At 45.7% G+C, this 25,207-nt stretch overlaps 2 protein-coding genes across 5 annotated transcripts; both read left to right on the top strand.

Moving 5' to 3' along the window:
• The first annotated feature begins 4,762 nt into the window (after positions 1-4,762).
• Positions 4,763-18,217, top strand: LOC127584247 (lysoplasmalogenase-like protein TMEM86A). Of its 4 annotated transcripts, none has more exons than XM_052040889.1 (4): positions 4,763-5,293; positions 8,355-8,407; positions 14,510-14,771; positions 17,634-18,216. In XM_052040889.1, the coding sequence occupies exons 2-4, from the start codon at positions 8,402-8,404 to the stop codon at positions 18,056-18,058; spliced, it is 693 nt and encodes a 230-aa protein (XP_051896849.1). In that variant the 5' UTR covers positions 4,763-5,293; positions 8,355-8,401; the 3' UTR covers positions 18,059-18,216. The 4 variants fall into 4 exon arrangements, with proteins under 4 accessions (XP_051896849.1, XP_051896848.1, XP_051896847.1 ...); XM_052040890.1 differs by lacking the exon at positions 4,763-5,293 and adding an exon at positions 5,625-5,658; XM_052040888.1 differs by lacking the exon at positions 8,355-8,407 and having other exon boundaries at positions 4,766-5,293.
• Positions 18,218-23,024: 4,807 nt separating this feature from the next.
• LOC127584246 (alpha-2C adrenergic receptor-like) lies at positions 23,025-24,737 on the top strand. The gene has a single exon (XM_052040886.1). The coding sequence runs from the start codon at positions 23,378-23,380 to the stop codon at positions 24,623-24,625; it is 1,248 nt and encodes a 415-aa protein (XP_051896846.1). The 5' UTR covers positions 23,025-23,377; the 3' UTR covers positions 24,626-24,737.
• Positions 24,738-25,207: the final 470 nt, after the last annotated feature.

A 25,207-nucleotide genomic window follows, 5' to 3' on the forward strand; every position in this document is an offset into this window, starting at 1 on the left:
CTCATAGGCCTCCAGTCAAAGAGACAACCATCTACTACCGCTCTCCGGCTTCTCCCGCTAAGCCAATGTTGAATCCAATTGTCTACGTCATCCTGAATGCCAAGCGAATTAACCTTCTGGACCAGCATCCCATGCGAGACTTTGTCAAAGGCCTTTCTAACGTCCATGTAGACAATGTCCAATGCCTTTCCTTCATCAACCTTCTTGATAACTTCCTCGAAAAACTCTCTAAGATTGGTTAGACGTGACCAACCACACACAAAGCCATGTTGACTGTCCCTAATCAGGCCCTGTCTATCCAAGTACTTATATATCCTGTCCCTCAGAATACCTTCCAATTATTTACCCACGACTGATGTCAGGCTCACCAGCTTATAATTTCCTGCCTTATTCTTAGAGCCTTTCTTGAACAACGGAACAACATTAGCTATCCTCCAGTCCTCCGGCACCTCACCCGTGGCTAAGGACATTTTAAATATCTCTGCCAGGGGCCCTGCAATTTCTGCACTAGCCCCCCACAAGGTCGGAGGGGAGACCTCATCAGCCCCCGGGGATTTATCCGACCTAACTCGCCTCAAGACAGCCAGCACCTCCTCTTCCATAATCCTGCTATGGTCCATGACCTCACTACTGTTTTGCCTCAGCTCTATAGTCTCTGTGTCTGTCTCCAGAGTAAATATGGATGAAAAAAATTCATTTAAGATCTCCCCCATCTCTTGCAGCTCCACACATAGGTGTCCACACTGATCTCCAAGAGGACCAATTTTATCCTTTGCTACCCTTTTGCTCTTAAGGGCAGGAATGGCTGCTGGATATTCCAGGGTTTAGATGTTTCAAAAGGGACAGGGGCGGAGGTAAAAGAGGTGGGAGAGTGGCTTTGCTGATCATGGAACAGTGTCACAGCTGTAGAAAGGGAGGACGTCCTGGAGGGATCGTCTACTGAGTCAGTGTGGGTGGAAGTCAGAAACAGGAAGGGAGCGATCACTCTACTGGGAGTATTCTACAGAACCCCCAATAGCAGCAGAGAGGCTGAGGAGCAGATCCGGAGGCACATTTTGGAGGGGTGCAAAAATAACAGGGTTGTTGTCATGGGTGATTTCAACTTCCCCAATATTGACTGGCACCTCCTTAATGTAAAGGGGCGGAGTTTGTTAGGTGTGTCCATGAAGGATTCCTGACACTGTATGTGGACAGGCCGACTAGAGGAGAGAGGCAGTGAGCCTGATAAGGTTTCAGATCTCTTGGTGGAGAGCATTTTGGAGATGATGACCATAACTCCTTGACCTTTACCATAGCCTTGGAGAGGGATAGGAGCAGATGATATGGGAAAGTATTTAATTGGGGGAGGGGGAATTATGGTGCTATTAGGCAGGAACTTGGGAGTGCAAATTGGGAACAGATGTTCTTGGGGAAGTGCACAGTGGAAATGTGGAGGTTATTTAAGGAGTACTTGCATGGGGTTCTGGATAGGTTTGTCCCATTGAGGCAAGGTAAGGATGGTAGAGTGAAGGAACTGTGGTTGACACGAGATGTAGAATATCTTGTCAAGAGGAAGAAAGAAGCTTACCTGAGGTTTAGAAAGCAGGGATCAGACAGGGCTCTGGAGAATTACAAGGTAGCCAGGAGGGAGTTTAAGAATGGATTTTGGTGAACTAGAAAAGGGCATGAGAAGGCCTTGGCGAGTAGGCTCAAGGAAAACCCCAAGGCATTCTATACATATGTGAAGAATAAGAGGATGACTAGAGTGAGGGTAGGACCGATCAGGGATAAAAGAGAAAACATGTGCCTGGAGTTGGAAGAGGTAGGGGAGGTCCTTAATGAATAATTTGCTTCAGTATTCACCAGAGAGAGAGAGAGACCTTGAGGCTTGCGAGGATGGCATACAACATGAAGGAAGAGGATGTACTGGAACTTTTGACAAACATTAGGATAGATAAGTCACCAGGGCCGGACGGGATATATCCAAGGTTATTACAGGAAGTGAGGGAAGAGATTGTTGTACCTTTGACGATGATCTTTGCATTCTCACTGGCCACAGGAGTAGTGCCAGATGATTGGAGGGTAGCAAATGTTTTTCCTTTGTTTAAGAAAGGGAGTAGGGATAACCCTGGGAATTACAGACCAGTGAGTGTTACCTCAGTGGTGGGCAAATTACTGGAGAAGATTCTTAGAGACAGGATTTATGGACATTTGGAGAAGCATAGGCAGATTACGGACAGTCAGCATGGCTTTGTGAGGGGCAGGTCATGCCTCACGAGTCTGATTGAATTCTTTGAGGATGTGACAAAGCACATTGATGAAGGTAGAGCAGTGGATGTGGTGTACATGGATTTTAGTAAAGCATTTGATAAGGTTCCTCATGGAAGGCTCATTCAGAAAGTCAGGAGGCATGGAATCCAGGGAAACTTTGCTGTGTGGATTCAGAATTAGCTTGCTCATCGAAGACAGAGGGTGGTGGTAGATGGAGCGTATTCTGCCTGGAGGTCGGTGACCAGTGGTGTTCCGCAGGGATCTGTTCTGGGACCCCTGTTCTTTGTGATTTTTTATAAATGACTTGGATGAAGATGTGGAAGGGTGGGTTAGTAAGTTTGCTGATGATACAAAGCTTGGTGGTGTTGTGCATAGTGTAGAGGGTTGCTGTAGATTACAGGATATTGATAGAATGCAGAGCTGGGCTGAGAAGTGGCAGATGGAGTTCAACCCGGAAATGTGTGAAGTGATGCACTTCGGGAGATCAAATTTGAAGGCAGAATACAAGGTTAATGGCAGGGCTCTTAGCAGTGTGGAGGAACAGAGGGATCTTGGGGTCCACGTCCATAGATCCCTCAAGGTTGCCATGCAGGTCGATGGGGTTGTCAAGAAGGCATATAGTGTGTTGGCCTTCATTAGTTGGGGTACTGAGTTCAAGAGCCGCGAGGTAATGTTGCAGCTCTATAGAACTCTGGTTAGACCACACTTGAAGTATTGTGTTCAATTCTGGTCGCCTCATTATAGGAAGGATGTGAAAGCTTTAGAGAGGGTGCAGAGGAGATTTACCAGGATGCTGCCTGAATTGGAGAGCATAAGGATAGGTTGAGTGAGCTGGGACTTTTCTCTTTGGAGAGAAGGAGGATGAGAGGTGACTTGATAGAGGTGCACAAGATGATAAGAGGCATAGATCGAGTGGACAGTCAGAGACTTTTTCCCAGGGCGAAAATGTCTAACACAAGGGGGCATAATTTTAAGGTGATTGGAGAAAGATATAAGGGGGATATCAGGGGTATGCTTTTTACACAGAGAGTGGTGGGTGTGTGGAACGCACTGCCAGCAGAGGTTGTGGGGGCAGCTACATTAGGAACATTCAAGAGACTCTTAGATAGACATATGAATGATAGAGAAATGGGGGGCTATGTGGGAGGGAAGGGTTAGATAGATCTTAGAGCAGGATAAAATGTCAGCACAACATTGTGGGCCGAAGGGCCTGTACTGTGCTGTAGTGTTCTGTGTTCTATATTCTATAATATAGCTATAGAAAGCCTTGGGATTCTCTTTCACCTTCTCTGCCAGAGCAACCTTGTGTCCTCTTTTTGTCCTCCTGATTACTCTCTTCAGTGTTCTCTTGCATTTCTCATACTCCTCAAGTGTCTCATTTGATCCTGACTGCCGATACCTGATATGCACCACCTTCTTTTTCTTTACCGGGGCCTCAATATCCCTTGATAACCAAGGTTCCCTAACCCTGTTAGCCTTGCCTTTTATTCTAACAGGAACATACAGATTCTGTACTCTCAATATTTCACGCTGAAGGCCTCCCACTAACCAAGCATCTCCTTGCCAGAAAACAACCTATCCCAATGCATGCCTGCCAGATCCCTTCTGATGCCATCAAAATTGGCCTTCCTCCAGTTTAGAATCTCAAACCAAGGACCAGTCTTATCCTTCTCCATGACTATCTTGAAACTAATGGAATTATGATTAATAGATCCAAAGTGTTCCCCCACATACATACCTTTGCCCACTTTCCCAATAGGTCTAGATCCTGTTGTAACCTTGGACAACTTTCTGCACTGTCCACCACACCACCAATTTTGGTGTTATCTGAAAATTTACTAATTGTGTCACCTCCATTCTCATTCTAATTGTTCATTTATATAAAAAGCTCAGAGGGCATGTCTCTCAGACTCCCCTCCAGTAACTTTCCCACCATTGATGTTAGGCTCACCGGCCTGTAGTTCCTTGGCTCGTCCCTGCAGCCTTTCATAAATAAAGGCACAACATTAGTCACCTTCCAGTCTTCTGATACCTCACCCACGGCTAAGGAAGGTACAAAGATCTCTGCCAGGGCCCTAGCGATTTCTTCCTTTCTTTCCCACAACATCCTAGGATACACTTGTGTCAGGGCCTGGGGACTAAGCTCATCAATTTACATTGTCTGCTTTAAGGTTTGTCCTTGGCGAAAAACATTCTGTCTGATTCTCCTTCTCTTATAGTCCCACCAGTTTGTTTAGCTGAAAAGGGAACATCCTCACCTCTTCTCAGTGGGAATCTCTATAGGGAAGGCACATTCGGAATGGCACTGGGAACCTCCGGTCCATGTGTTGGGAGGGTAAGGAAGCCCAGCGCTTTCTGCATGAGTGCACCACCTCACAAACTACCCACCCACCTGCCACCCCTCAGGCACCTCCTGTCCAATCCGTGGAAGAGACTGATGTGTCCACGCTGACTTCATCAGTCAGCTCAGAGCGTGCAGAGCCATACTGTGAGCCTCGATACCAAGAATACCAAAGAAGATAAAGCCACAAAGGCAGAATTCTGTCTCTGGGCCTGTGAGATTTTCTTATCAAACGCTGCATCATGTGACAGAAGCCTTATCTTTTTTATATAAACCTATGTTTAGTTAAGAATGCAAAGGCATCAAACTGAACAAATGCACTCTGTTTTATTTGTATTTGATGCTCTTTAACCACTCAGGAACCTGCAGGCTAGGTCACACCTCCAACTCAGAGTTCGTTAGAGGATTTCAGACATAACTATATCAGCACCACTACAAGCAGTTATTCAAAAACTTCCTGCTAAATCTCCTCTGGAATTGGGAGGCCTCCTACAAGCCTGAACTTAATAATTATGAATGAGAGTATCACACAGCTGCTGGGAGAATTAGTGTTAACTTGTTGGGCGCTTCAACATTCCATTCAGTGGAGGAGAGACCAGTCAAACTTGTTTAAATTTGACTAATTCCAGTGAAGAGGTCCAAAAACAAGCTGTTGAACAAGTAAAAACAAGTGGATCTACAATGAATTCAGCCACCTTAATGGTAAGTCCTTTTAAACTTAAAATCATTTCACTCATCTTTTCAATTTCTGGTCAAGGGCTGAGGAAATGTTGGAATGGACAGTTTCGATCATCAGGAAAATCATTAATAAATGGAGCTCTGGTTTATAACACACATCAGGGTAGGTTTGTAAACAGAAATAACCAGGAAAAAGTGTGCTGGAATGAGCAGGGCCACGGAAGTGACTTGGGCCTGTGTGTGAAGCCTTCATGACTGAGCAGTCTTGATAAATTTTATGTAGAGTTTTACAAACAAAGATGGCCACTTAAATGAAGTACTTCCTGTCTGTGGATCCACACCCTGGTGGACATCAGCACATTCGGGATAGAAAGTCAAAAAGCTGGCTGGTAAGAAATAAGAATGTTAACAGGTCTGTTTTCTTTCACCTTTGTGTTGTCCTTTCAACTGACAAAAGATTAAATCACAAAGATCAAAGTGATTGGGAGTTCAGACTGTGAACATTCTCTGGGATCTATGCACGATTCTGTCTGCTTTTTACTATTTTATAGTAGCCTTTTGGTTTCAGCCTTTTAATAACACTTTGTTAAAGATGTGTGGGAGATGTGCTAAACATGTTACAGCTACTTCCTCTGAAACAGTGCCAAGAGATAATGCTAACAGTGCACTGTGTGACAGTAATAAACACGCAGAAAGGGTTTGTAATTTAAAAAAAATAACCTCAATATTTATGCAAGCCAGTTCATTTTGATAGGAAGAATGAGATATGGTTACAGGAAAAGGAGCCCAGTGGTTACATTACTGGAGTAGCAATCAAGAGACTCTAATAATAGAGTTAAATCCCACTATCACAGTAGGGAATTTTAATTTCAATTAATTAACCAACTGGAATATCAAACAAAAGTTAGTATCAGTAGTGAAACCACTGAATTGTACTGAAAACTCGTCTAGTTCACAAACGTCCTTCAGGGATGGACCTGTTTGTGACTTCAGACCTACAGCAGTGTGGGTGACTCTTAACTATCCTTGGGAAATGGCTGAGCAAGCCAGTCATGTTTGAGGGCAGAAGGCGATGGGGACTAAATCTCAAATAAATCGGAACTCACAAACAGGAGAGGTAGAGGTCTTTGTCGAGGTTCATCCAAGCAGCTGCATAACACAGAGCTCTGTGCACCTCGGGCTGTGCCCAGTGACACATACTTAACATCGACTGTTGCTGGAAGATCAGCAGCTTGGGGAAAGACAAACTTTGGTCTGCACAAAACGTGTTGGGCTTCCAGTGCAAGGAGCTGTGCGCAGCCGAAGACTGCAGACTGTTACGTTGGTTGCAGAAGTTTGTGCTGAGGGATGCACTGAGACTTGGGTCACTGTTGCATAGGATGTGTGGGGAAAGGCAACAGAACTGAGCTTTCCTGTTAGTGCACACTGAAGGACTGTGGCCCTGTGTAAAGTACGCTCAGGCTAATCACTGATGGAATGTTTGGGATTGAAAATCTAATGCCATGTTGACACAGTGTAAATATTTTAAACAAACATAATGACATAATTGACTGTGGTGAATAAGCACAATGCAATGTCCTACACTGTAACTATACATTTTATGAATAGGGTAATTTTGTAAATGGAACAGGGATGGGGAGTAAATGCTTCCTTCCAATGTTACCGAGATCTCAAAAACAAATTTTAAAATCCTCAATAGAAAATGGAACAAAATGGGGTGATTTTTGTTCCCTGCGTAAATCAGGTGCACCAGCACAAAGTATAATGCCCCACTTTCCATTAACCTAAGATGTTAGTAAAAGAACTAACAAATCAGGGTCCCTGCTGAATGCAGAGTCCTACTAATACCCAACATGACTCATTAGACGGTGCGGAACACGTTACCAGAAGCCGCCTTTGGAAATATTAATTTGCTGCATTTATAGTTTTAACCCACTATTCTTAAAGATTTTCTCATATCCACATCAATATTTACAGTCCATCCAAGTTACTACAACAAATCCAGCCTTGTGGAGGTGCAGACTGAGAAGGAACCAATCCTCATGCTTCTGCAGTGTCCACCCACTAAAGCCATCATTGTACAAGCACAAAGCTTGCCTGAAGCCGGGAATATAATGAACTCAATTCCACTCAGTTGCGAGAACTCTTGTTATTCTGTGTTTCTTGCCTGAACTTATATCAAACATTGCCAAAGACAGTACTGTGCATCAGCAGGTGGTTGTGGTCTTTTCAGTGTCCCTTCCAATGCAAGGAGATGATCAAACAACAATGGGTTTGAAATGGCATAGAGTTTGGTTCCAAGTAAGGAGTTTATTTAAAACATGCGTCTGTACCACTCATTTAATGTTACTGCCAGTACAATGAGAGCTATTTTGTTTTCTCTTCAAATGATTCCCAGCTATGCTTTCATTCTGATTTTTCTCCCTATTCTTTGTCCTCAATGCATCAGGTCCTTGCTATCTACAGTGCCAGGAAACCTTTTCTTTCTCGAATGAGCTTAGCTATGATCCCTGTCTTGGGCATGAAACCCAAACCCAATCTTGCTCTCGCCTGATACGTGCGCTGCTGGTGATCGGGGGCACGCATCAGATTAGTGTGTCTGAAAGGCACTGAGATTAATTTGACTGTTCAATGCAAGTACAGCAAACGGGCTTCATCACCAATTTGTCCTGGCCCTACCCGATCAGAGATGTTTCCTGTGTCCTGTCTGTCCCTCCCTCTTTGCAGCTTAGAACTGAATTTTGGTCTCATTTCTGACATCCTGAAACCTGAAACCTGACACGTTAATTCTGTTTCTCTTTTCGCAGATGCTGCCTGACCTGGTGAGTATTCCCTGTTTATATTTCAGCGTTCCAGCATCTGTGAGGTTTTTTTTCATTGACAGCTAACTGTATCAGCTGGAAATGGGAAGATTGCAGATTGCAATCTGGAGCAGGCATCTGCCATGTTTCACTAAATAGGAAGAACCAGGAGGTCACAATCTCTGTTTGTAGAGGCCAGAACTGGGCTGAATGGAGGTAGGGTTGGGACTCAAACTGATGCAGGGTTTTGACCCGAAATGTTGACAATCTCTTTCCTCCCACAGATGCTGCTCGACCTGCTGAGTTCCTCCTGCAGGTTGTTTGTTGCTGAATGGAGGTAATTTTTCTTCCCAGAAAATTGTGATGTAGAGAAGAGCTGTCATGAGGAACACTGATTCACTGAATTCCTTCAGGCATACACTGGATTGGGTGTAAACCATCTTATACACAAGCAAGATGCTTTGTTACATTAAACAGAATCATTCTGGTGCCCTGGATTAGTTCCAACCACCCAAGGGGTCAGAGGGCATCTTTTCATCTAATATTCCTGGATCTCTGGCTCCCCCTGGCAATAACAGCTTCTGTGTGAGATACACTGGGGCTACTTACTAGGTCAGGCAGCACATGTGGAACGAGAAAGAATGATCCTTGATCAGAACTGGAAAAGTGATGAAAACGAGTGTGTTTTCAGTTACAGAGAGGGAGCAGTGTGGAAATAACAAAGGGGACATCTTTGATAGGCCGGAGAGCAAAGTTGGTAACTGCCTTTTCCCCAAAACTAGGGGGCATAGGTTTAGGGTGAGAGGGGAGAGATTTAAAAGGGACCTGAGGGGCAACTTTTTCACGCAGAGGGTGGTGAGTTTATGGAACGAGCTGCCAGAGGAAGTGGGTGAGGCAGGTACAACAGTATCATTTAAGAAGCACTTGGATAGGTACATGGAGGGGCGGGGCTTGGAGGGATGTGGGCCAAACGCAGGAAATTGGGACTAGCTAGGTGGGCACCGTGGTCAGAATGGACTGGTTGGGCCGAAGGGCCTATGTCCATGCTGTATTGTTCTATGACTCTATGACTCTCCAAGTATAGGGTGTAGCTAACGGAACTCACAGGAGCCCAAGCTACGACTGCCTTTTTGTGGGATACACGGAACAGTCCTTGGTTCAGTTCTACCTGGATCCCTTCCCTCATCACATTTTGCTACATGATGTTATAGAGCCATAGAGTCACAGAGCAATCCAGCACGGATACAGGCCCTTCAGCCCAACCAGACCATGCCGACCATGGTGCCCACCCAGCTAGTCCCAATTTCCTGCGTTCGGCCCATATCCCTCCAGGCCCCACCCCTCCATCTACCTATCCAAGTGCTTCTTAAATGATCCTGTTGTACCTGCCTCAACCTCTTCCCCTTCCATATACTCACCACCCTCTGTGTGAAAAAGTTGACCCTCAGGTCCCTTTTAAATCTTTCCCTTCTCACCCTAAACCTGTGCCCCCTATCTATGCCTCTCATCATTTTAAATACCTCTGCAATATTGCTGCTTCCTGCACTCATACAGAATTTGAGATTTGAAATCTTCCTTACCTTTGCTACCAGCTCGCACCCTGCTCTCACTGTCACGTGGTCCGTGTCTGACTGTTTCCTTTCATGACTTCTCTGCCTCCGTCTCCAGCGATATATCAGAGACCTGTATCCATTATCAACGTACATCCTCCCACGGCTGTCTCACCTAGACCTCCCGCCCTCCACTTCAAATAAGGACTCCATTCCACTCCATTCTCCCAGTTTTTCCGTCTCCATTATATTTGTTCTGATGATGAGACTTTCCACAGCAGCTTCTGATGTATCTTCCTGTTTCCTTAATCGTGGCTTTCTTTCTATTAGAATTGTTTTCAACAGCGTCTTCTCTGTTTCTTGTATTTCTGCTCCCTCAACATCTCCACCCAGGTCAAGGATGGGGTTCTCCCCGTCCTCATCTTCCACCCCTCCCCCAGCCTCTACATTCAATGGATTCTCCTCTTGTCATTTTCGTCACCTTAAAGGAGTTTCCTCCACCAGACACATCTTCACCTCCCCTTTCGGCCTTCCAGATGGATCCGCAAATGGGACGGCTTCGCCGAGCACCTTTGCCCCGTCTGCCGCGCCAGCCTGGATCTCCTGGTGGCCAGCCATTTTAATTCTCCCCCCCCACTCCCGCACCAATATGTCTGTCCTTGGTCTCCTCTACTGCCAAGTCGAGGCTGAACGCTATTAGAGGAACAGCACCTCGTATTCTGCCTGGGCAGTCTGCAACCTGGCGGCATGAACATCGAATTCTCAGACTTCTGGCAACTGCTCCCCCTCTGTCCCTTGTCCCTTTTCCCTTTTCTCTCTTCTCCTGATCCAACCAGCCCCCATCGCCCCATCTCTTTCCCCTCCCCCATCCTCTGCACTGGCCCATCACCCACACACTCCTCCCACCGGCTCCCCTCCCTTGATTCCATGGTCCACTGTCCTCTCCTATCAGATTCCATCATGTTCAGCCCTTTGTCACTTCCACCTATCACCTCCCAGCTTCTTACATCATTCCCGTTCTCCCCCCCTCCCTCATCTGCCTTTCAGCCCCCCCCCCCTCACCTGGATCCACCTATCACCTGCCAGCTCTTGCTCTGCCCCTTCTCTCCACCTTTTAACACTGGCTATCTCCCTTTTCTTTCCGTCCAAATGAAGGGTCTGACCCAAAACGTCGATAGTCCATTTCAGTCCATAGATGCTGCCTGATCCGCTGAGATCTTCCAGCGTTTTGAGTGTTCCAAATGGATCATTCCCTCTGTGATACCCTGGTTCCTTCTTCCATCTCACCAATCACTCCAACTCGCAGCGCTTTCCCTGCAACCACAGGTGATGCAACACCTGCCCTTTCACCTCTTCCCTTCCTGCCATCCAGGAACCCAACAGTCTCTCCGGGAGAAGCAGTGATTCCGTTGCACTTCCAATTGAGTGTACTACATTTGGAGCTCACAGTGTGGTCTCCTCTACATTGGAGAAAACAAATGCAGATTGGGTAGGACCCTTGCAGATCACCTGCACTCAGTCGTCAAGGGGAACCCTGGGCTTCTAATCACTTGTCACTTCAATCCACTCACATATTAACCTCTCTACCTTTGACCCCCCCCCCCCCCACACACAGTTCCAATGAACCCAAAGTAAGCTCAAACAATCCCAATGAAGGGTCTCGACCCGAAACGTCGACCGTCCATTTCCCTCCACAGATACTGCCTGACCCGCTGAGTTCCTCCAGTGGTGTTTTACTTGAAGTAGTAGCATGTCACTTTCTGTGTCGGTGTGTCACAGCTCTCGAGACTCAATGTTGAATTCAGAAGTTTCAATGTGTGTCAGAAGTGATCAGATCTGACATAAGATCATCCTCCTGTAACATTAACTCACTTTTTCTCTCTCCACAGACGCTGCCTGATCTGCTGAATAATTCCAACACTCTCTTTTATTTTAGATTTCTGGCAGTTACATCTCACAGTTCCAACATGTTGGTTTCTCTTCCCAACCACCCTGATTTACTTTGCTCAGTTGACACTTGTCCAGGCAGGTGAGCTTGGATGAACCAGGCGGCAGCTGAGGCAATTGTTTCACCTGGATAACCATGGCCTCCACTCCATCACTGACATGCCCTCCACCCTTCCCCCTCCCTGCAGCTCAAATTGGTATTGGGTATTGGTATTGGTTTATTATTGTCACTTGTACCGAGGTACAGTGAAAATCTTGTCTTGCATACCGTTCGTACAGATCAATTCATTACACAGTGCGTTGAGGTAGTACAGGATAAAACAATAACAGAATACAGAGTCATTCTGGTGAAAGATCATCACAAGATCACAAGACAAAGGAGCAGAAGTAGGCCATTTGGCCTGTCAAGTCTGCTCCGTGAGCTAAACTAAAACTATTCCTATCTTGCCCCAATTTCCGGCCTTATCCTTTGATACCTTGACTAATTAGATACCTATCAATCTCCTCCTTAAATGTCCCCAATGATCAGGCCTCCACAGCTGTATGTGGCAAAGAATTCCATAAATTCACTACCCTCTGGCTAAAGAAATTTCTCCTCATTTCTGTTTTAAACTGGTACCCTCTAGTCCTGGACTCACCCACCAAGGGAAACAGCTTAGCCACATCTACTCTGTCCAGTCCTTTCAACATTCGAAATGTCTCTATGAGGTCCCCTCTCACTCTTCTGTACTCCAGTGAGTACATCCAAGAGCCGACAAACGCTCATCGTACGTAAGCCCTTTCATTCCGGGAATCATCCTCATAAATCTCCTCTGAACCCTCTCCAACATCAGTATCCCCCATAATTATCTTGACATTGTCCCTCTGACATGCTTTTTCTATTTCTAACTGTACTTTAGTCCACATCCCAGCTGCTGTTAGGGGGCCTAGATATAACTGCTATTATTGTCCTTTTACTCTTGCCATTTCTTAACTCCACCCATAAAGATTCTACTTCTTCTGACCCTATGTCCCTTCTTTCTACTGATTTTATATCATTGTTCACCGTCATTGTTAACTCTGTCTCCCTTCCCACTGATGCTACCTGACCTACTGAGTATATCCAGAATTTTCGATTTTATTTCAGATTTCCTGCATTCGTAGCTTTTTGTTTTTGGTGAGGACTGTGCATAACGTGATGAACTGCAGTTGTGTGGCCAAGCTCAATGGACTGATGATTTTTTTCCAGTCTATTATTCTTTACCATTTTCTGTCTGAACCATCTGAAACCCTTATTCAAGAGACGCTTGAGGAAGACATGAATTAACACAATCTTATTGTTCTGTCTGCTGATCTCCCTGAAACTGCCTTCCTTCTATTTGAAACCTTATCTTGTTCATTTTGTCCTGTCAAATGAAGTGTGAATATATCTAATAACTGCAGGGCACAGCAATAAAGACTAGGGTAGGGTAGAGAGGAATCAAAATGAGCACAGGGATTGTGACAACTGACTGCAAAGCAGGCAGGGTGACAACTTTATGCAGTCTTTGCATTTGAATGATCTCTCTGTTGAGTCAGTGCTAACCCTTCTGTCCATTGGCTCGACACACCAGCGGCGTCAAAAGTTATGAATGACCAGACTTCGCTGCTTGAAGTTATCCTATTTTCTTAAAGGGGAGGTGTACTGTGGCTATGGCAATTACTGGCAATTGTGCAGAAAGTGAACCATGCCTGGGGATCTATAAAGAGTGATCCTTTAATAAGACCAGCTCCATGCTTTTTGAATGCTACACCAGAAGCTTTGTTGGGGAAGCTGGAAAGGAAGTGAGGTACCCGTACCTGCTCGAGGTCCTTCAGCTGTGGTGTGAGTGGTCAAGGTGAGGGATCTTCAATTTTCACATCCTACGAACTGGACCTCCAGCCATACACACTGCTCAGTTTACAGCAGCCCCATCACATTGTTGTGAATGTTATTGTGTTTAGCAGATGCGGTGATGATTGGTGACAGAGGGAAGGCTGATGGAAGAGGGAACCTGTGGTAAATCTGATGAATGGGACAATCAACGTGGTGCCTGAAAGCACACTTGCTTGAGTTCTCCAAATCCAGCACAAGGGATCCGTACAGATGCCACCTCCTTTCCTCTCTCCCCTCCTCAGTTGACGGTTCCTTTAAATAAGGCTGGTTGGGGTCACCCTTTGTGCTGAGTGCATGTGTAGATGTAAGTGTTGGCTGGAGAGTTGAACTTGGAAGTGGGAGTCTGGGCATCAAATCCATATTACACTCTACCTGGCATCACATTGTGTATTTATGGCAGATATTCACTGCAAGTGTAACAAATCACCAAGGAAGGCACGTGACTGGTATCCTACACTGTCTGCTCTCTGTCTGCTCAATGTTTACTGTAAACTTTAATATAGTGATGTGGAATCCCATTTTGTCTCTTTAAGGGCACAGGCTTAGATCCCAGTTTGTTGATTTGGATCGCTGAACAACACACCCTCGTTGTTTCAAAAACAATAAATTCCATTTTCATGGAATACATGTCGCAGTGAGGCACAGAGACCGGCAGGGACCACTGGTGCTGGTTTGGTCTCAGTCACTCCTGGACTGGACCGAGGTCAGCTCCGGCCCTGAGATGGATCACCAAGATGACACTTTACTACCTCCGCTTATCTACCAAGAAATGAGCATAAGATGGGGAGCAGTGGCTGACACCTATGGGACTGAACCCCAGTCAGAGAACAATATAAAATAAAGGGGAGAACAATGAAGAACCATTGACATTACTGGTATTAAAACAAATGGAGTGATTGCAGTGCTCTGCACTTTTATTCTTTGGTGAATCCCAGAACTTGAAATGTTGTTTATAAAATTGGATTCTTGAATCAAAATACCAGAAACTGACAAAATAATTATCCCTGTCCTCTACCTCTAAATCTAACAATTCTTTTTCTCACTAAAGGTCCTAAAGGAGTTGTTCAAGTTGGCGCCCTTCTTGCTGAGTGTCGGTATTTACTTTGTCCTGGCGCCACAATCTACCTGTCCAATATGGATGAGAGCTTTCCTGAAATGCTTGCCGATTCTGTTCCTGTGCATGTATATTTTGACCCTTGGAGTAAATGTGCACATGCACTCCAAAACTCCAAAACTCCTCGCTGGCCTCCTATTTTCAGCAGCTGGAGATGTCTTCCGCACCCTGTCCACACAGCTGTACCACATTCACGGTAAGTGTGGGAAACCTGGTGAAAGACTTGTGGATGCAAGTAATGCTGGTGCATATTTAAGTGTTTACAATAACATTGTTTTTGATGCTGGACTTTCAGGGTGGGTAAGTCAAGTATCAGCTGGGCTTGATAGTAACAGGGTTGGAAAAAATTAACCCACATAAACCTTGTTCATTGTCCACAAAGGTGAACAGTTTAAGAGTGATGATATGTGTTGAAGGTAATGAAAGGATTTGTGTAATTTTAGAATCTAAAACTAACTACCTGAAGGTGGATTTATAACAGGATTCTCCACACAAAGGGGAGACTGCACTGATTAAACACAAAGTCTGTAGTCATTGTCACAGGTCCCACCAAACAAACTGCACCCTCACCGTTGACTTCTGCCCTGCCCTGCCCTGCCTATGATCTGGGCCAAAATAAAGATCCATTGCTACCTTAGGACCCTATTTGAACTAAGTTGTGATTCTAATGTTATTTCCAATACATTATCAAGATTTATTATATCCATCCGCATAAAGTTAGTCACCTCTGCCCTTGCTTCAGGCTATTTACTGAAATCCTCATTCAGGCCAATGTTAAGGTATCTTCATTGGTCACATTAACATCGAAGCACGCAGTGAAATGCATCTTTTGCGTAGAGTGTTCCGGGGGGCAGCCCGCAAGTGTCGCCAGGCTTCCGGCGCCAACATAGCGTGCCCACAACTTCCTAACCCGTACGTCTTTGGAACGTGGGAGGAAACTGGAGCACCGGGGAGGAAACCTACGCAGGCACGGGGAGAACGTACAAACTCCTTACAGACAGTGGCCGGAATTGAACCCAGGTCGCTGGCGCTGTAATAGTGTTACGCTAACCCCTACGCTACCGTGCCTGCCCGTGTTACCTCCAAGCTTTCTTCAACCACAGTGCTCTCGACTAACCTCCTACCTAACACCCTCCATAAACATGAAGTTATCCAGAACCACACTGCCTGCACATTAACCTGCGCATCTACTCACAGATACCATGGCCTGCTGACCTATCCTGATTTTCCTCAGATTGCTAATACCTTGATTAAATTTTCATCTCGGTGTACAAACCCCTCTGTCGACTCTTTCACTTTATCCCCTGACTGGCCCCTCCACACCTCATCCCTCCAGAAACATCTATAATCTCCTCTTCATTCAAGTTTATTGTCCTGGACATACATACCCAGTGGATAAATGCCATGAACATTTTCTTTTTACAGTAGCACAGTACAAACATGACAAACAAAAATTGCATAAACAAATTAACATAATTAAATTAACTTTAATTAAATTAACATCTTCTACAAACCTGAATTTTCTTTTCAAAAATGGACTAATTGAACACTGAACAAAAAAGTTCAGCAGGACAAGGCAGCTATTTCATTGGAACTCCTAAGCATTCATCCCTTGCACACCAGGGCTGTACTTAGGTGCCACGTACAAAACGCACTGCAGTTACTTGCCCAAGCTGCTCCAACAACACCTACCAAACCCACGACCACTATCCCTGCCAACAGCAAGGGCAGCAGATGCAGGGGAACACCACCACATGCAGATTCCCTCCAACCCACGCACCACTCTGATTTGGAAATATATCGGCGCTCTTTTGTCATCAGTGGGTCTAAATCCTGGAATATCCCATTCACATTCATGGGAGCAATTTGGGATGGGCATTTATCCTGAATAATGAATAAATGGAAAAACTGCTGATGGATGTGCCTCCAGCCTCTAAGCCCACTCTCTGGAATCGCACCCCCACTCCTTCCTTCCCCACCTCTCTCTTCCTTTAAGTTACTCACTAAAACCTACCTTTCTCGGCAAGCTGTAGGTCATCTTTAATAACAACAGAAACTACTGGGAATATTCAGCAGATTAAGCAGCATTAATAATATGGACGATCTCTGTATTTTCCCCAAGCAGATAAGTCAATTGGGCTTCTCAGTCCTGGTCGGCTTGTGCTGAATTTTGTCGAATTTAATAATTCTGTGAAGTAGCTTGAATCAGGAAACTTTTTGGGGCCCAAAAATATAGTGCAAATGAAATAACAAGATTTCTCCAGTGGGTAAGGACACCTGCTGCCTAGGACTTGTTTTAGACGTTGGAAGGTTTTATCTTTGGTGGACAGTCTGTGCTGATCTTAAACGTGAAATAAATTGGGTGCAAATGACACAAAGTAAGAGATATCAGCTGGACTTCCTATCACAGTCCAATGAATCCAGTGTGTAAAGTAAGTATGTTCAGAGAATGGGATCAGATTCTGCTGCGGTAGCATTCACCCTATGGCCTCACCTGAAGAACAGCTACAAATAAAGTTTCAGAATGATCAACACCTTCAGCGGAAGTGGCAAAAAAAATTGAAAATAAACAGAAAATATAAAATTGCAGAGCAAAAAAGAAGCTGCTGGAGAAACTCAGCAGGTCAGGCAGCATCTGTGGAGGGAGATGGACAGTCGATGTTTCGGGTTGAGACCCTTCATCTGGACTGGAAAAGTAGAGGGGAGATAGGCAGCATAAAGAAGTGAAGAGGAGAGGTCTTGCCCCACCCTTTCCCCTCACCTCTTTATAGTGAGGACCTCTTTCAGTCCAGATGAAGGGTCTCAACCTGAAACATCAACTGTCCATCTCCCTCCACAGATGCTGCCTGACCCGCTGAGTTTCTCCAGCAGCTTCTTTTTTTTCTCCATTTTCTAGCATGCAGTCTCTTGTGTCTCCAGTGTGAAATTATATATTAATCATACTTTTATTTAAAAGCCATTGGTAAATGGGAGTATCAGGAAAGGATGACGTGCTGGGGCATCATATGAAATGCAGATGAGGAAAGTGAAAAGATTGCTAACTCTGCTGTTCTTTCAGGTAACTCCTTGTTTGGGCTCGCGCATATCTGTTACATCTGGATGTTTGGTTTGAAACCTTTAAACCTGCTGGCAGGCCTTTTCCTGGTGATTATAGGCACTGTATATTTGCTGTTCCTCAGCAGATGCCTCCGGGACCAAAAGCCCTTTCAGTGGGCAGCCTACATCTACATTAGTCTAATAGGAGCCATGGCCTGGCGTGCTAGTGCAGGCACACTCTTCAATCGGAACTGGTCTTGGGTCAAACTGTTTGCCACTATTGGAGGAATGCTTCTTGTAGTATCTGATTTCACCTCTGCAGTTAGTGCATTTTGTTTTCCTGTGTATAACTCCGGAATGATTACAGCCACCTATTATATAGCCCAGATGCTTATCACCCTCTCAGCTGTAAACACTAGGAACACAATTGTCAGAAACAGAAAATAAAGCAACTTACCATTGTGTTACACTGTAAAGCAGTTGAGTATGTCATTCTGCAGCTGATAAGACATTGAGGTAATGGCAGACTGGAAATAAAGGCTCTTTTTTTTAACTGATGCAAAGACGTAAGCCTTATTCTTCTCCTCGTGTCTTCTTCTCTTGCCTCAATTCAAATCTGTAAAACATAAATAAATATTTTCCTAAAAAAAATTGACTCTCCTTATTTGTACCACAGTTATATCTCCTCATCTATCAATGGAGTTCCTGTGTGCCCAGGAGGATTTTGTACTCAACAAGCGCTACAGAGTATTTATTTGCACAGGAACAGGTTGTTTGGCCCAAATGGCCACTGCATGTGTTTATGCTTCGTGTGAGCCCTCTCCTTACTTCATCTCTCCCTGTTAACTAGTCCTTCTATTTGTTTCTCCCTAATATGTGTGATCCTTTGATTTGGACTCCCTATGATGCAATAGGATCTTTGAACTTGTCAAGATGGGCGTGTTTCAACATTTCATGCAAAGGACACCTTCAACATCTCCCACAGCACTGCACAGCATAGATAGGATAGTCGAGTACAGAGTACAACTTGGATCTGCAATCTTTTTGGGTAGAGACTAGGGAACTAGCAACTTAAGCAAGCTGATTGCAGTGGAACCTTTCATAAATACTCTCAATGTCCAAGCTGCTTGGTACGTCTCACGCATGAAGTGTAAAACTGTGCTCCAGACAGATTCTTTGAAGTCCCAAACATTAGACTTAACAGTCGTTGGAACCTCCAAGCTGCCTTTGGGACTTTCTCTGGATGCTTAACTTTCCAAAGGCAACTCACACATGAGCTGATGAAACCTTCAATAGTCCATAGTCTCAAAATCAAGTTCAGGGTTACAAATAACTCAAGTCCACGTCTTCTTCATAGACGTCCAAGAGAAATCACAAGTAGATAAAGTGGTGGTGAAAAAGGAAATGGGATGTTGCTTTCTTTAACATAGAATTTAAGAGCAAGAGGTTTTGGTACAATTTCATCAGCTCTATAAAACTTTAGAACATTGTGTGTAGTTCTGATCACCACACTGCAGGAAGGACATGCCATACGAGGGGTGTGATATCACTGGAGTGGATGCAGAGGAGATTCACCAGCATGTTGCCTGGGATGGAATGCTTCAGTTATGAGAGATTGGATCGGCTGGGTTTTCCTTAGAGTGGAGGAGGCTGTGGTGGGGGGGGGGGGGAGGAGGAGGGGGGTGGGGGTGCGAGGGGGGGTGTGGCAGGGTGGGGTAAGGTTACCTGATAGAGGTAAACAAAATTAGGAAAGTCACAGATAGAGTAGATAGTAAGAAACTTTTCCCCATGGCAGAGATGTCTGAAACCAGAGGGCATAGGAGTAAGGTGAGGAGTAAGAGATTTAGAGGGGATCCTTTTTCACCCAGGGGGTGGCTGGAATTTAGAACGCACTGACTGAGGGGGTGGTGGAGGGAGGAACTCCCACAGTATTTAAAAAATCTCTGGATGAGCACTCGGATCACCAAAGCGTAGTAGGCTGCGGATGAAGTACTGGTGAATGGGATTAGTATAGACTGGTATTTAATAGTTGGTATGGCCATGATGGGCTGAAGGACCTGTCTCTGTGCTGTATGACTCAATGAGAACAGCTGTGGCTCAATGGGCAAAGGTTAACACCACTATGGAATGTGCTTTTATGCAAATATAATCTGAGATTTTTTACTGCAAATAAAAGCTATTTGACATTGGGGTGGGACAATTGACACTGATGCCCCATGTGGACTTCAACAAAAGTCACTGGAAACTGTATATGACTCGGTATTTTACCTGATGTTTCCACTCTCCAGACCAGAAACGTTGAAGTGTTTTGCTGTCACCTTACATGTTACAGCTTATGTTATGAACCAGGGACAGAGATAGACCCATTAGGTTGCTATTGGTCATCTTATTTTACTGGTATAACCAGCAGGTTTGAGGATTTAAATGTTTTGGGGATACTAAAACCTAAACAAAATGAGCCATTATGGATTACAATTTATTTCATGCACAGTCAGCAGGGGTTAAATTATGTTCTGCATTAAGATATCTATGATCTGACCGATACATATATAACATTAAAAAAAATCAAAAACTTTGAAGTTATTTTCAGGAATGTAGAAACCCGACAGGATCTGAAAGCATTAGTTTTTAGAATGGTTACATTGTAGGTTTACGTGAACCCGTGACTGACACCTTGCTGATAGACAGCACAGTAGCGGAATATAAAGAGAACAAAATACTATAATGCTCAGAAAATAAAAGGGGGCTAGTGAACAATTCTACACATTTGAGCAAGATTAATAAAGAACATAGAATGAGAACAGGCCCTTCGGCCCACGATGTCTGTGCTGAACATGATGCCAAATTAAACTAATCCCTTCTGCCTACACAATGTCCATCTCCCTCCATCCTCTGCACATTCATGTGCCTGTCTAAGAGCCTCTTAAACATCATATCTGCTTCCACTTTCATTCCTAGCAGCCTGTTCCAGGCACTCTGTGTAAAACAACCCGCTCCGCACATCTCCTTTAATCTTTTCCCTTCTCACTTTAAAGTTACGTCCTCTAGTATTTGACATTGCTATCATGGGAAAAAGGTTCTGGCTGTCTACCTATGCCTCCCATAACTTTATAAACTTCTATCAGGTCTTCCCTCAGTCTCCAGCGTGCCAGAGAAAACCACCCAAGTTTGTCTAACCTTTCCTTATAGCTAATACCCTCTAATCCAGGCAGCACCCTGGTGAACCTCTTCTGCACCCTCTCCAAAGCCTCCACATCCTTCCTGTAATGGGGCGACCAGAAGTGCACACAATATTCCAAGCGTGGCCTCACCAAAGTTTTATTCAACTGCGACATGACTTCTTGACTCTTTTATCCTATGTCCCTAGCGATGAAGGCAAGCATGCCATATGCCTTCTTTACCACTCTATCTACCTGTATCGCCACTTTCAGGGAGGTAAGGACTTGGACCACAAGATCCCTCTGTACCTCAACACTGTACAAAGCTCTGTACATCAATCAATAAAAGAAGTATTAACAAGTGCTTGTGCCTTGTGTATAATCAGGAATTTCCATGTTATATAACTATAGATTCTGAATTTCTAGATTCATATCATATTCTGATTTGAAAAATGTGCCCACAATGTCATGGAGTCATTGAATTATATAGCAGGGAAACAGGCCCTTCAGCCCAACCCATCCATGCCAACCAAGATGTCTATCCCAGCTCGCCCCATTTGCCTGCGTTTGGCCCATATCCCTCCGTGACCTTTCCTATCCATAGTAGTTATTTGTTACTATTTGTTAGACCTGAACGTGCCAATCAAGTGTATTCATGCAAGTAGTAGGAATAACAAAATAATGGTTTAATTACTTAAACAGCAATCCTGAGGTCTGAATTAATGATCCAATGGGAAAAATTCAAGTCCCACCATAGCAGCTGGAGAATTTAAATTTAATTAACATTAAATCCGGAATTTTTTTAAAAAAAACAGCAGTAGGAGTGACTGTGAAACATCCGACTGTCACAATCTGCTTCTCAGTAATTTCCTCCAGGCAGCCTGTCACTGCTGCAGACCCACAACAACGGGGTTGACTCTTCACTCCCTTTGGGGCAGCCCAGCAAAGCTCTGGGCGGGGGGGGGGGGGGGGGGGAGGGGGACGGGGGTGATTAGAGATGGCCAATAAATGCTTATCATCACCTACTTCCCCACCGAAGAGTTTTAATGAGGCTTCGGACACATCCAGTTGCTCAACATCATACATGACATTCGGAACTATGTAACACTAACTTAAGGGACCATAACCTTTGCGTAACATTTATTAGCCGACAACGGGAGTCTCTGTGTTCCCAACTTTCCCTGTCTCTATCCAGGGTCCTGATGACATTGTCTGCCGCGGCTTTCCTAAACTGCACTGCATTTCGATTAAACATTTTTGGACTATTCCTCAGTGGCTCCTTAACGCGGCTGTTAACCCACGGAAATGTTCAAACCAGCATCAAAACGAGTTGGAAACGTTTGGTGGCATGGCAGCTGTTAGAGCCAGATGTAGTTCCAGCTGTGAACTCGGGGATCCTCTCGGCGATGACTTGTTGCGTGTGACAGGCATTGCAAGGAATAGGTGCCCTATACACAGGCAAGGCTGCTGCCACAGAGACAGAACTCGAGAGTTTCCCTTTAAGGGCTAGCACCAGTACATTTCCAGAAGGTTGCATTTTGCATATGCCGGTATTGACTATGTAACTCGCCCGAATGAGAGGCGATAACGTGAGCAGCTAGTGAGGAGATGCTGCTCATTCGAAGATCTGCGCTGTCAAATTTCACGCACAATAGGCAACATCTACATAAACTCAATCTCGCCCGTAACTATCAGAGGAAGAACCACCTCGACCTCCTGTGGAATTGAGTTTCCCGGCGGTGTTTCAGAACTCTTGGACTCAAAATCTGAAATAACATAGCCTCGCGTTTATTGATGACTATTAGTCTTCAGTGAAAGTTTCAATCCAATGTTTTACTTAATCGTTTGATAAAACTTCTAATAACTTATAAATCATTATTTATGCGGATTTGTTTCATGAAATTAGTGAATTCTCTATTTTTTTTATCTTCAACCACTGTCCTTTCGGATCGAACACTGCGGGGAACCACGCATCCACGTACCAATGTTGCAGATGGAACTTTAAATGTGGGTAAAACCCAGGCAAGTACCCCGGGCGCGTCCCTTCCCCGTGTCGGTCTGTGACACACGCCTCACGTCAGTGAGGTTATTGATACACAGAACCAAAGCACACGAAGCGGTCTGCGAGGACTTGAATTCTCTCTTCAAGTCGTTGATAGTTCTGAACCAAAGGGTCGCGCTGGATTCCCACAGCTGAGGACGAGGAACAAGAGATTTTTGGGAACGGTGGGGAGGTGACAAGAAAGGCAACGTGATCTCTTACGTCGGTGTAGGGGGCTGTGTGTGGTGCGATGCTCCCTCTTAAATGCAGCCTGTCCGAGCAGTGAAGGCAAAGAATGGGACGCAACAAAAGCTTGCAGGACGTTTGTCAATAGCGCACACAGTCTGCAGCTGAGAAAGTCGGGTGCAAACAGCAGGCAACTCCAACTGCTCTGGAATAAAGTAGCTCCCGCTGGGTGTTGATCTGCGTGCTCGCTCGGATGCGAGAGAACAGCGAGGAGTGTACTTTGCGATGAGCTCCGCGTCGTTTCAGCCCGGTTTGAGCGGCGTGGCGGGGGAAGCGCCCTCGGATTCGGTCGAAGCCTCCGACTGACCGAGCCGGTGGGCGATGGAGTGCCCAGCGCTCCGCGGTAACGCCAGCTCGCTGTGCAACGGGAGCCAGCAGGTCCCCGTGGGGGAGCGCGTCTTCTCACTGCCCTACTCGCCCCGGAGCACCGCTGGCATCGCCACTGTCATCAGCTTCATCATCGTCTTCACGGTCATCGGGAATGTGTTGGTCGTCATTGCCGTCCTGACCAGCAGGTCGCTGCAAGCTCCCCAGAACCTCTTCCTCGTCTCCCTCGCCGCCGCTGATATCCTGGTGGCCACCTTGGTGATGCCCTTCTCTTTGGCCAATGAACTGATGGGCTATTGGTACTTTAAGAGGGTTTGGTGCGAAATCTACCTGGCCTTGGACGTTCTGTTTTGCACTTCCTCCATCGTGCACCTCTGTGCGATCAGCCTGGACAGGTACTGGTCAGTGACCCAAGCCATTCAGTACAACTCCAAGAGGACACCGAGGAGAATCCGCTGTGTGATCCTGACTGTCTGGCTCATTGCTGCGGTCATTTCCTTCCCCCCTCTCCTCTCCATGAACAAGAACCTCGGCCAAGAAGAGATCCCCGTGTGCCGACTCAACGAGGAGAAATGGTACATCTTATCTTCCTGCATAGGCTCCTTCTTCGCCCCGTGTGTCATCATGATCCTGGTTTACGTGAGGATCTACCAGGTGGCCAAACAGCGGACAAGGCAGTCACCGGGCAGTAGGAAGGCGGAGGTGGTCAACGCCACCAGCTCCAAGAAGGCCACCGAGCAAACCACAGCGCCCGCTCCTAACGGGCAGGAGAAGGGCGCTGAGCTCAAGGGCAAGGACAAGGAAGACTCTTCGTCCTCTGAGCCTGAAGAGTGTTCAAACACGAAGCCCCAGAGAAGGACTGAGCCTCAGGAACCCCGGGCTGGGGATGACTGGAATTCTCAAAGTCAGGAGCACTTCGTAAAGCGGCAGAATCCCCTAACGCCCAACGCTCTCAGGAAAAAAGCAACCCAGAACCGGGAGAAACGTTTCACCTTTGTTTTATCTGTGGTCATTGGCGTCTTCGTTCTCTGCTGGTTCCCTTTCTTCTTCTCCTACAGCCTGACGGCCATCTGCCCGGCGACCTGCTCAATCCCGCCCATCATCTTCAAATTCTTCTTCTGGATTGGGTATTGCAATAGTTCCCTGAACCCAGTGATCTACACCATCTTCAACCAGGACTTCAGGCGGGCGTTCAGAAAGATCCTTTGCCGAGAACAGAGAAGGTCTCTCTACAGAGTCTAGACAGCAGGGGCCGACGCGGGCTGGGTGGGAAGCGTTGCACGGTAAACCAGGGCGCAAGCACAAAGAAACCGAATAAAAGTTTTCCAAATAAATGACTAGCATGTGACTGTACCGATATCTTAGTAAGGTGATGTTCTTTTCAAATAAATGGGCTTTTGAGGAAAGGAAGTTATACTCAGTAAAATGTCTCTTGGTTGATAACAAACTTGCACTGACGGCTCTGGATGCAGAGCCGGGTGGGCAGGGGATTCCGGAGAGGGAACCCCTCCCTGTGGTGCCTGGAGGGACACAGACCCGGCCGGGTTTACACTCCCTCTTGTATTAGTGGGGTTGCAAGACAAGTGGGCCTCTGGCAGGTAGACTGAGTCTCAGAATCACAATCAGGGTTATTATGACTGACAAAACTTGTTGTTTTGCGGCAGCAGTACAGTGCAAGGCATAAAATTACTGCAAGTCACACAAGTAAATAGTGCAAAAGAGGAATAACGAGGCAGTGTTCATGGGTTCAGGGACCGTTCATAAATCTGATGGCGGAGGGGAAGAAGCTGTTCCTAAATCGTTGAGTGTGGGTCTTCAGGCTCC

Source organism: Pristis pectinata, chromosome 29, assembly GCF_009764475.1.
Source record: "Pristis pectinata isolate sPriPec2 chromosome 29, sPriPec2.1.pri, whole genome shotgun sequence".
NCBI classification, from domain to species: domain Eukaryota; kingdom Metazoa; phylum Chordata; class Chondrichthyes; order Rhinopristiformes; family Pristidae; genus Pristis; species Pristis pectinata.

Excerpts from the sequence above, each read along its gene's own strand:
- LOC127584247 (XM_052040887.1), top strand. The coding sequence starts at position 5,581 with ATGAAGTACTTCCTGTCTGTGGATCCACACCCTGGTGGACATCAGCAC. Across the intron at positions 5,659-14,509 it reads GAAAGTCAAAAAGCTGGCTG|GTCCTAAAGGAGTTGTTCAA; the intron begins GTAAGAAATAAG and ends TTCTCACTAAAG. Across the intron at positions 14,772-17,633 it reads ACAGCTGTACCACATTCACG|GTAACTCCTTGTTTGGGCTC; the intron begins GTAAGTGTGGGA and ends CTGTTCTTTCAG.
- LOC127584246 (XM_052040886.1), top strand. The coding sequence starts at position 23,378 with ATGGAGTGCCCAGCGCTCCGCGGTAACGCCAGCTCGCTGTGCAACGGG.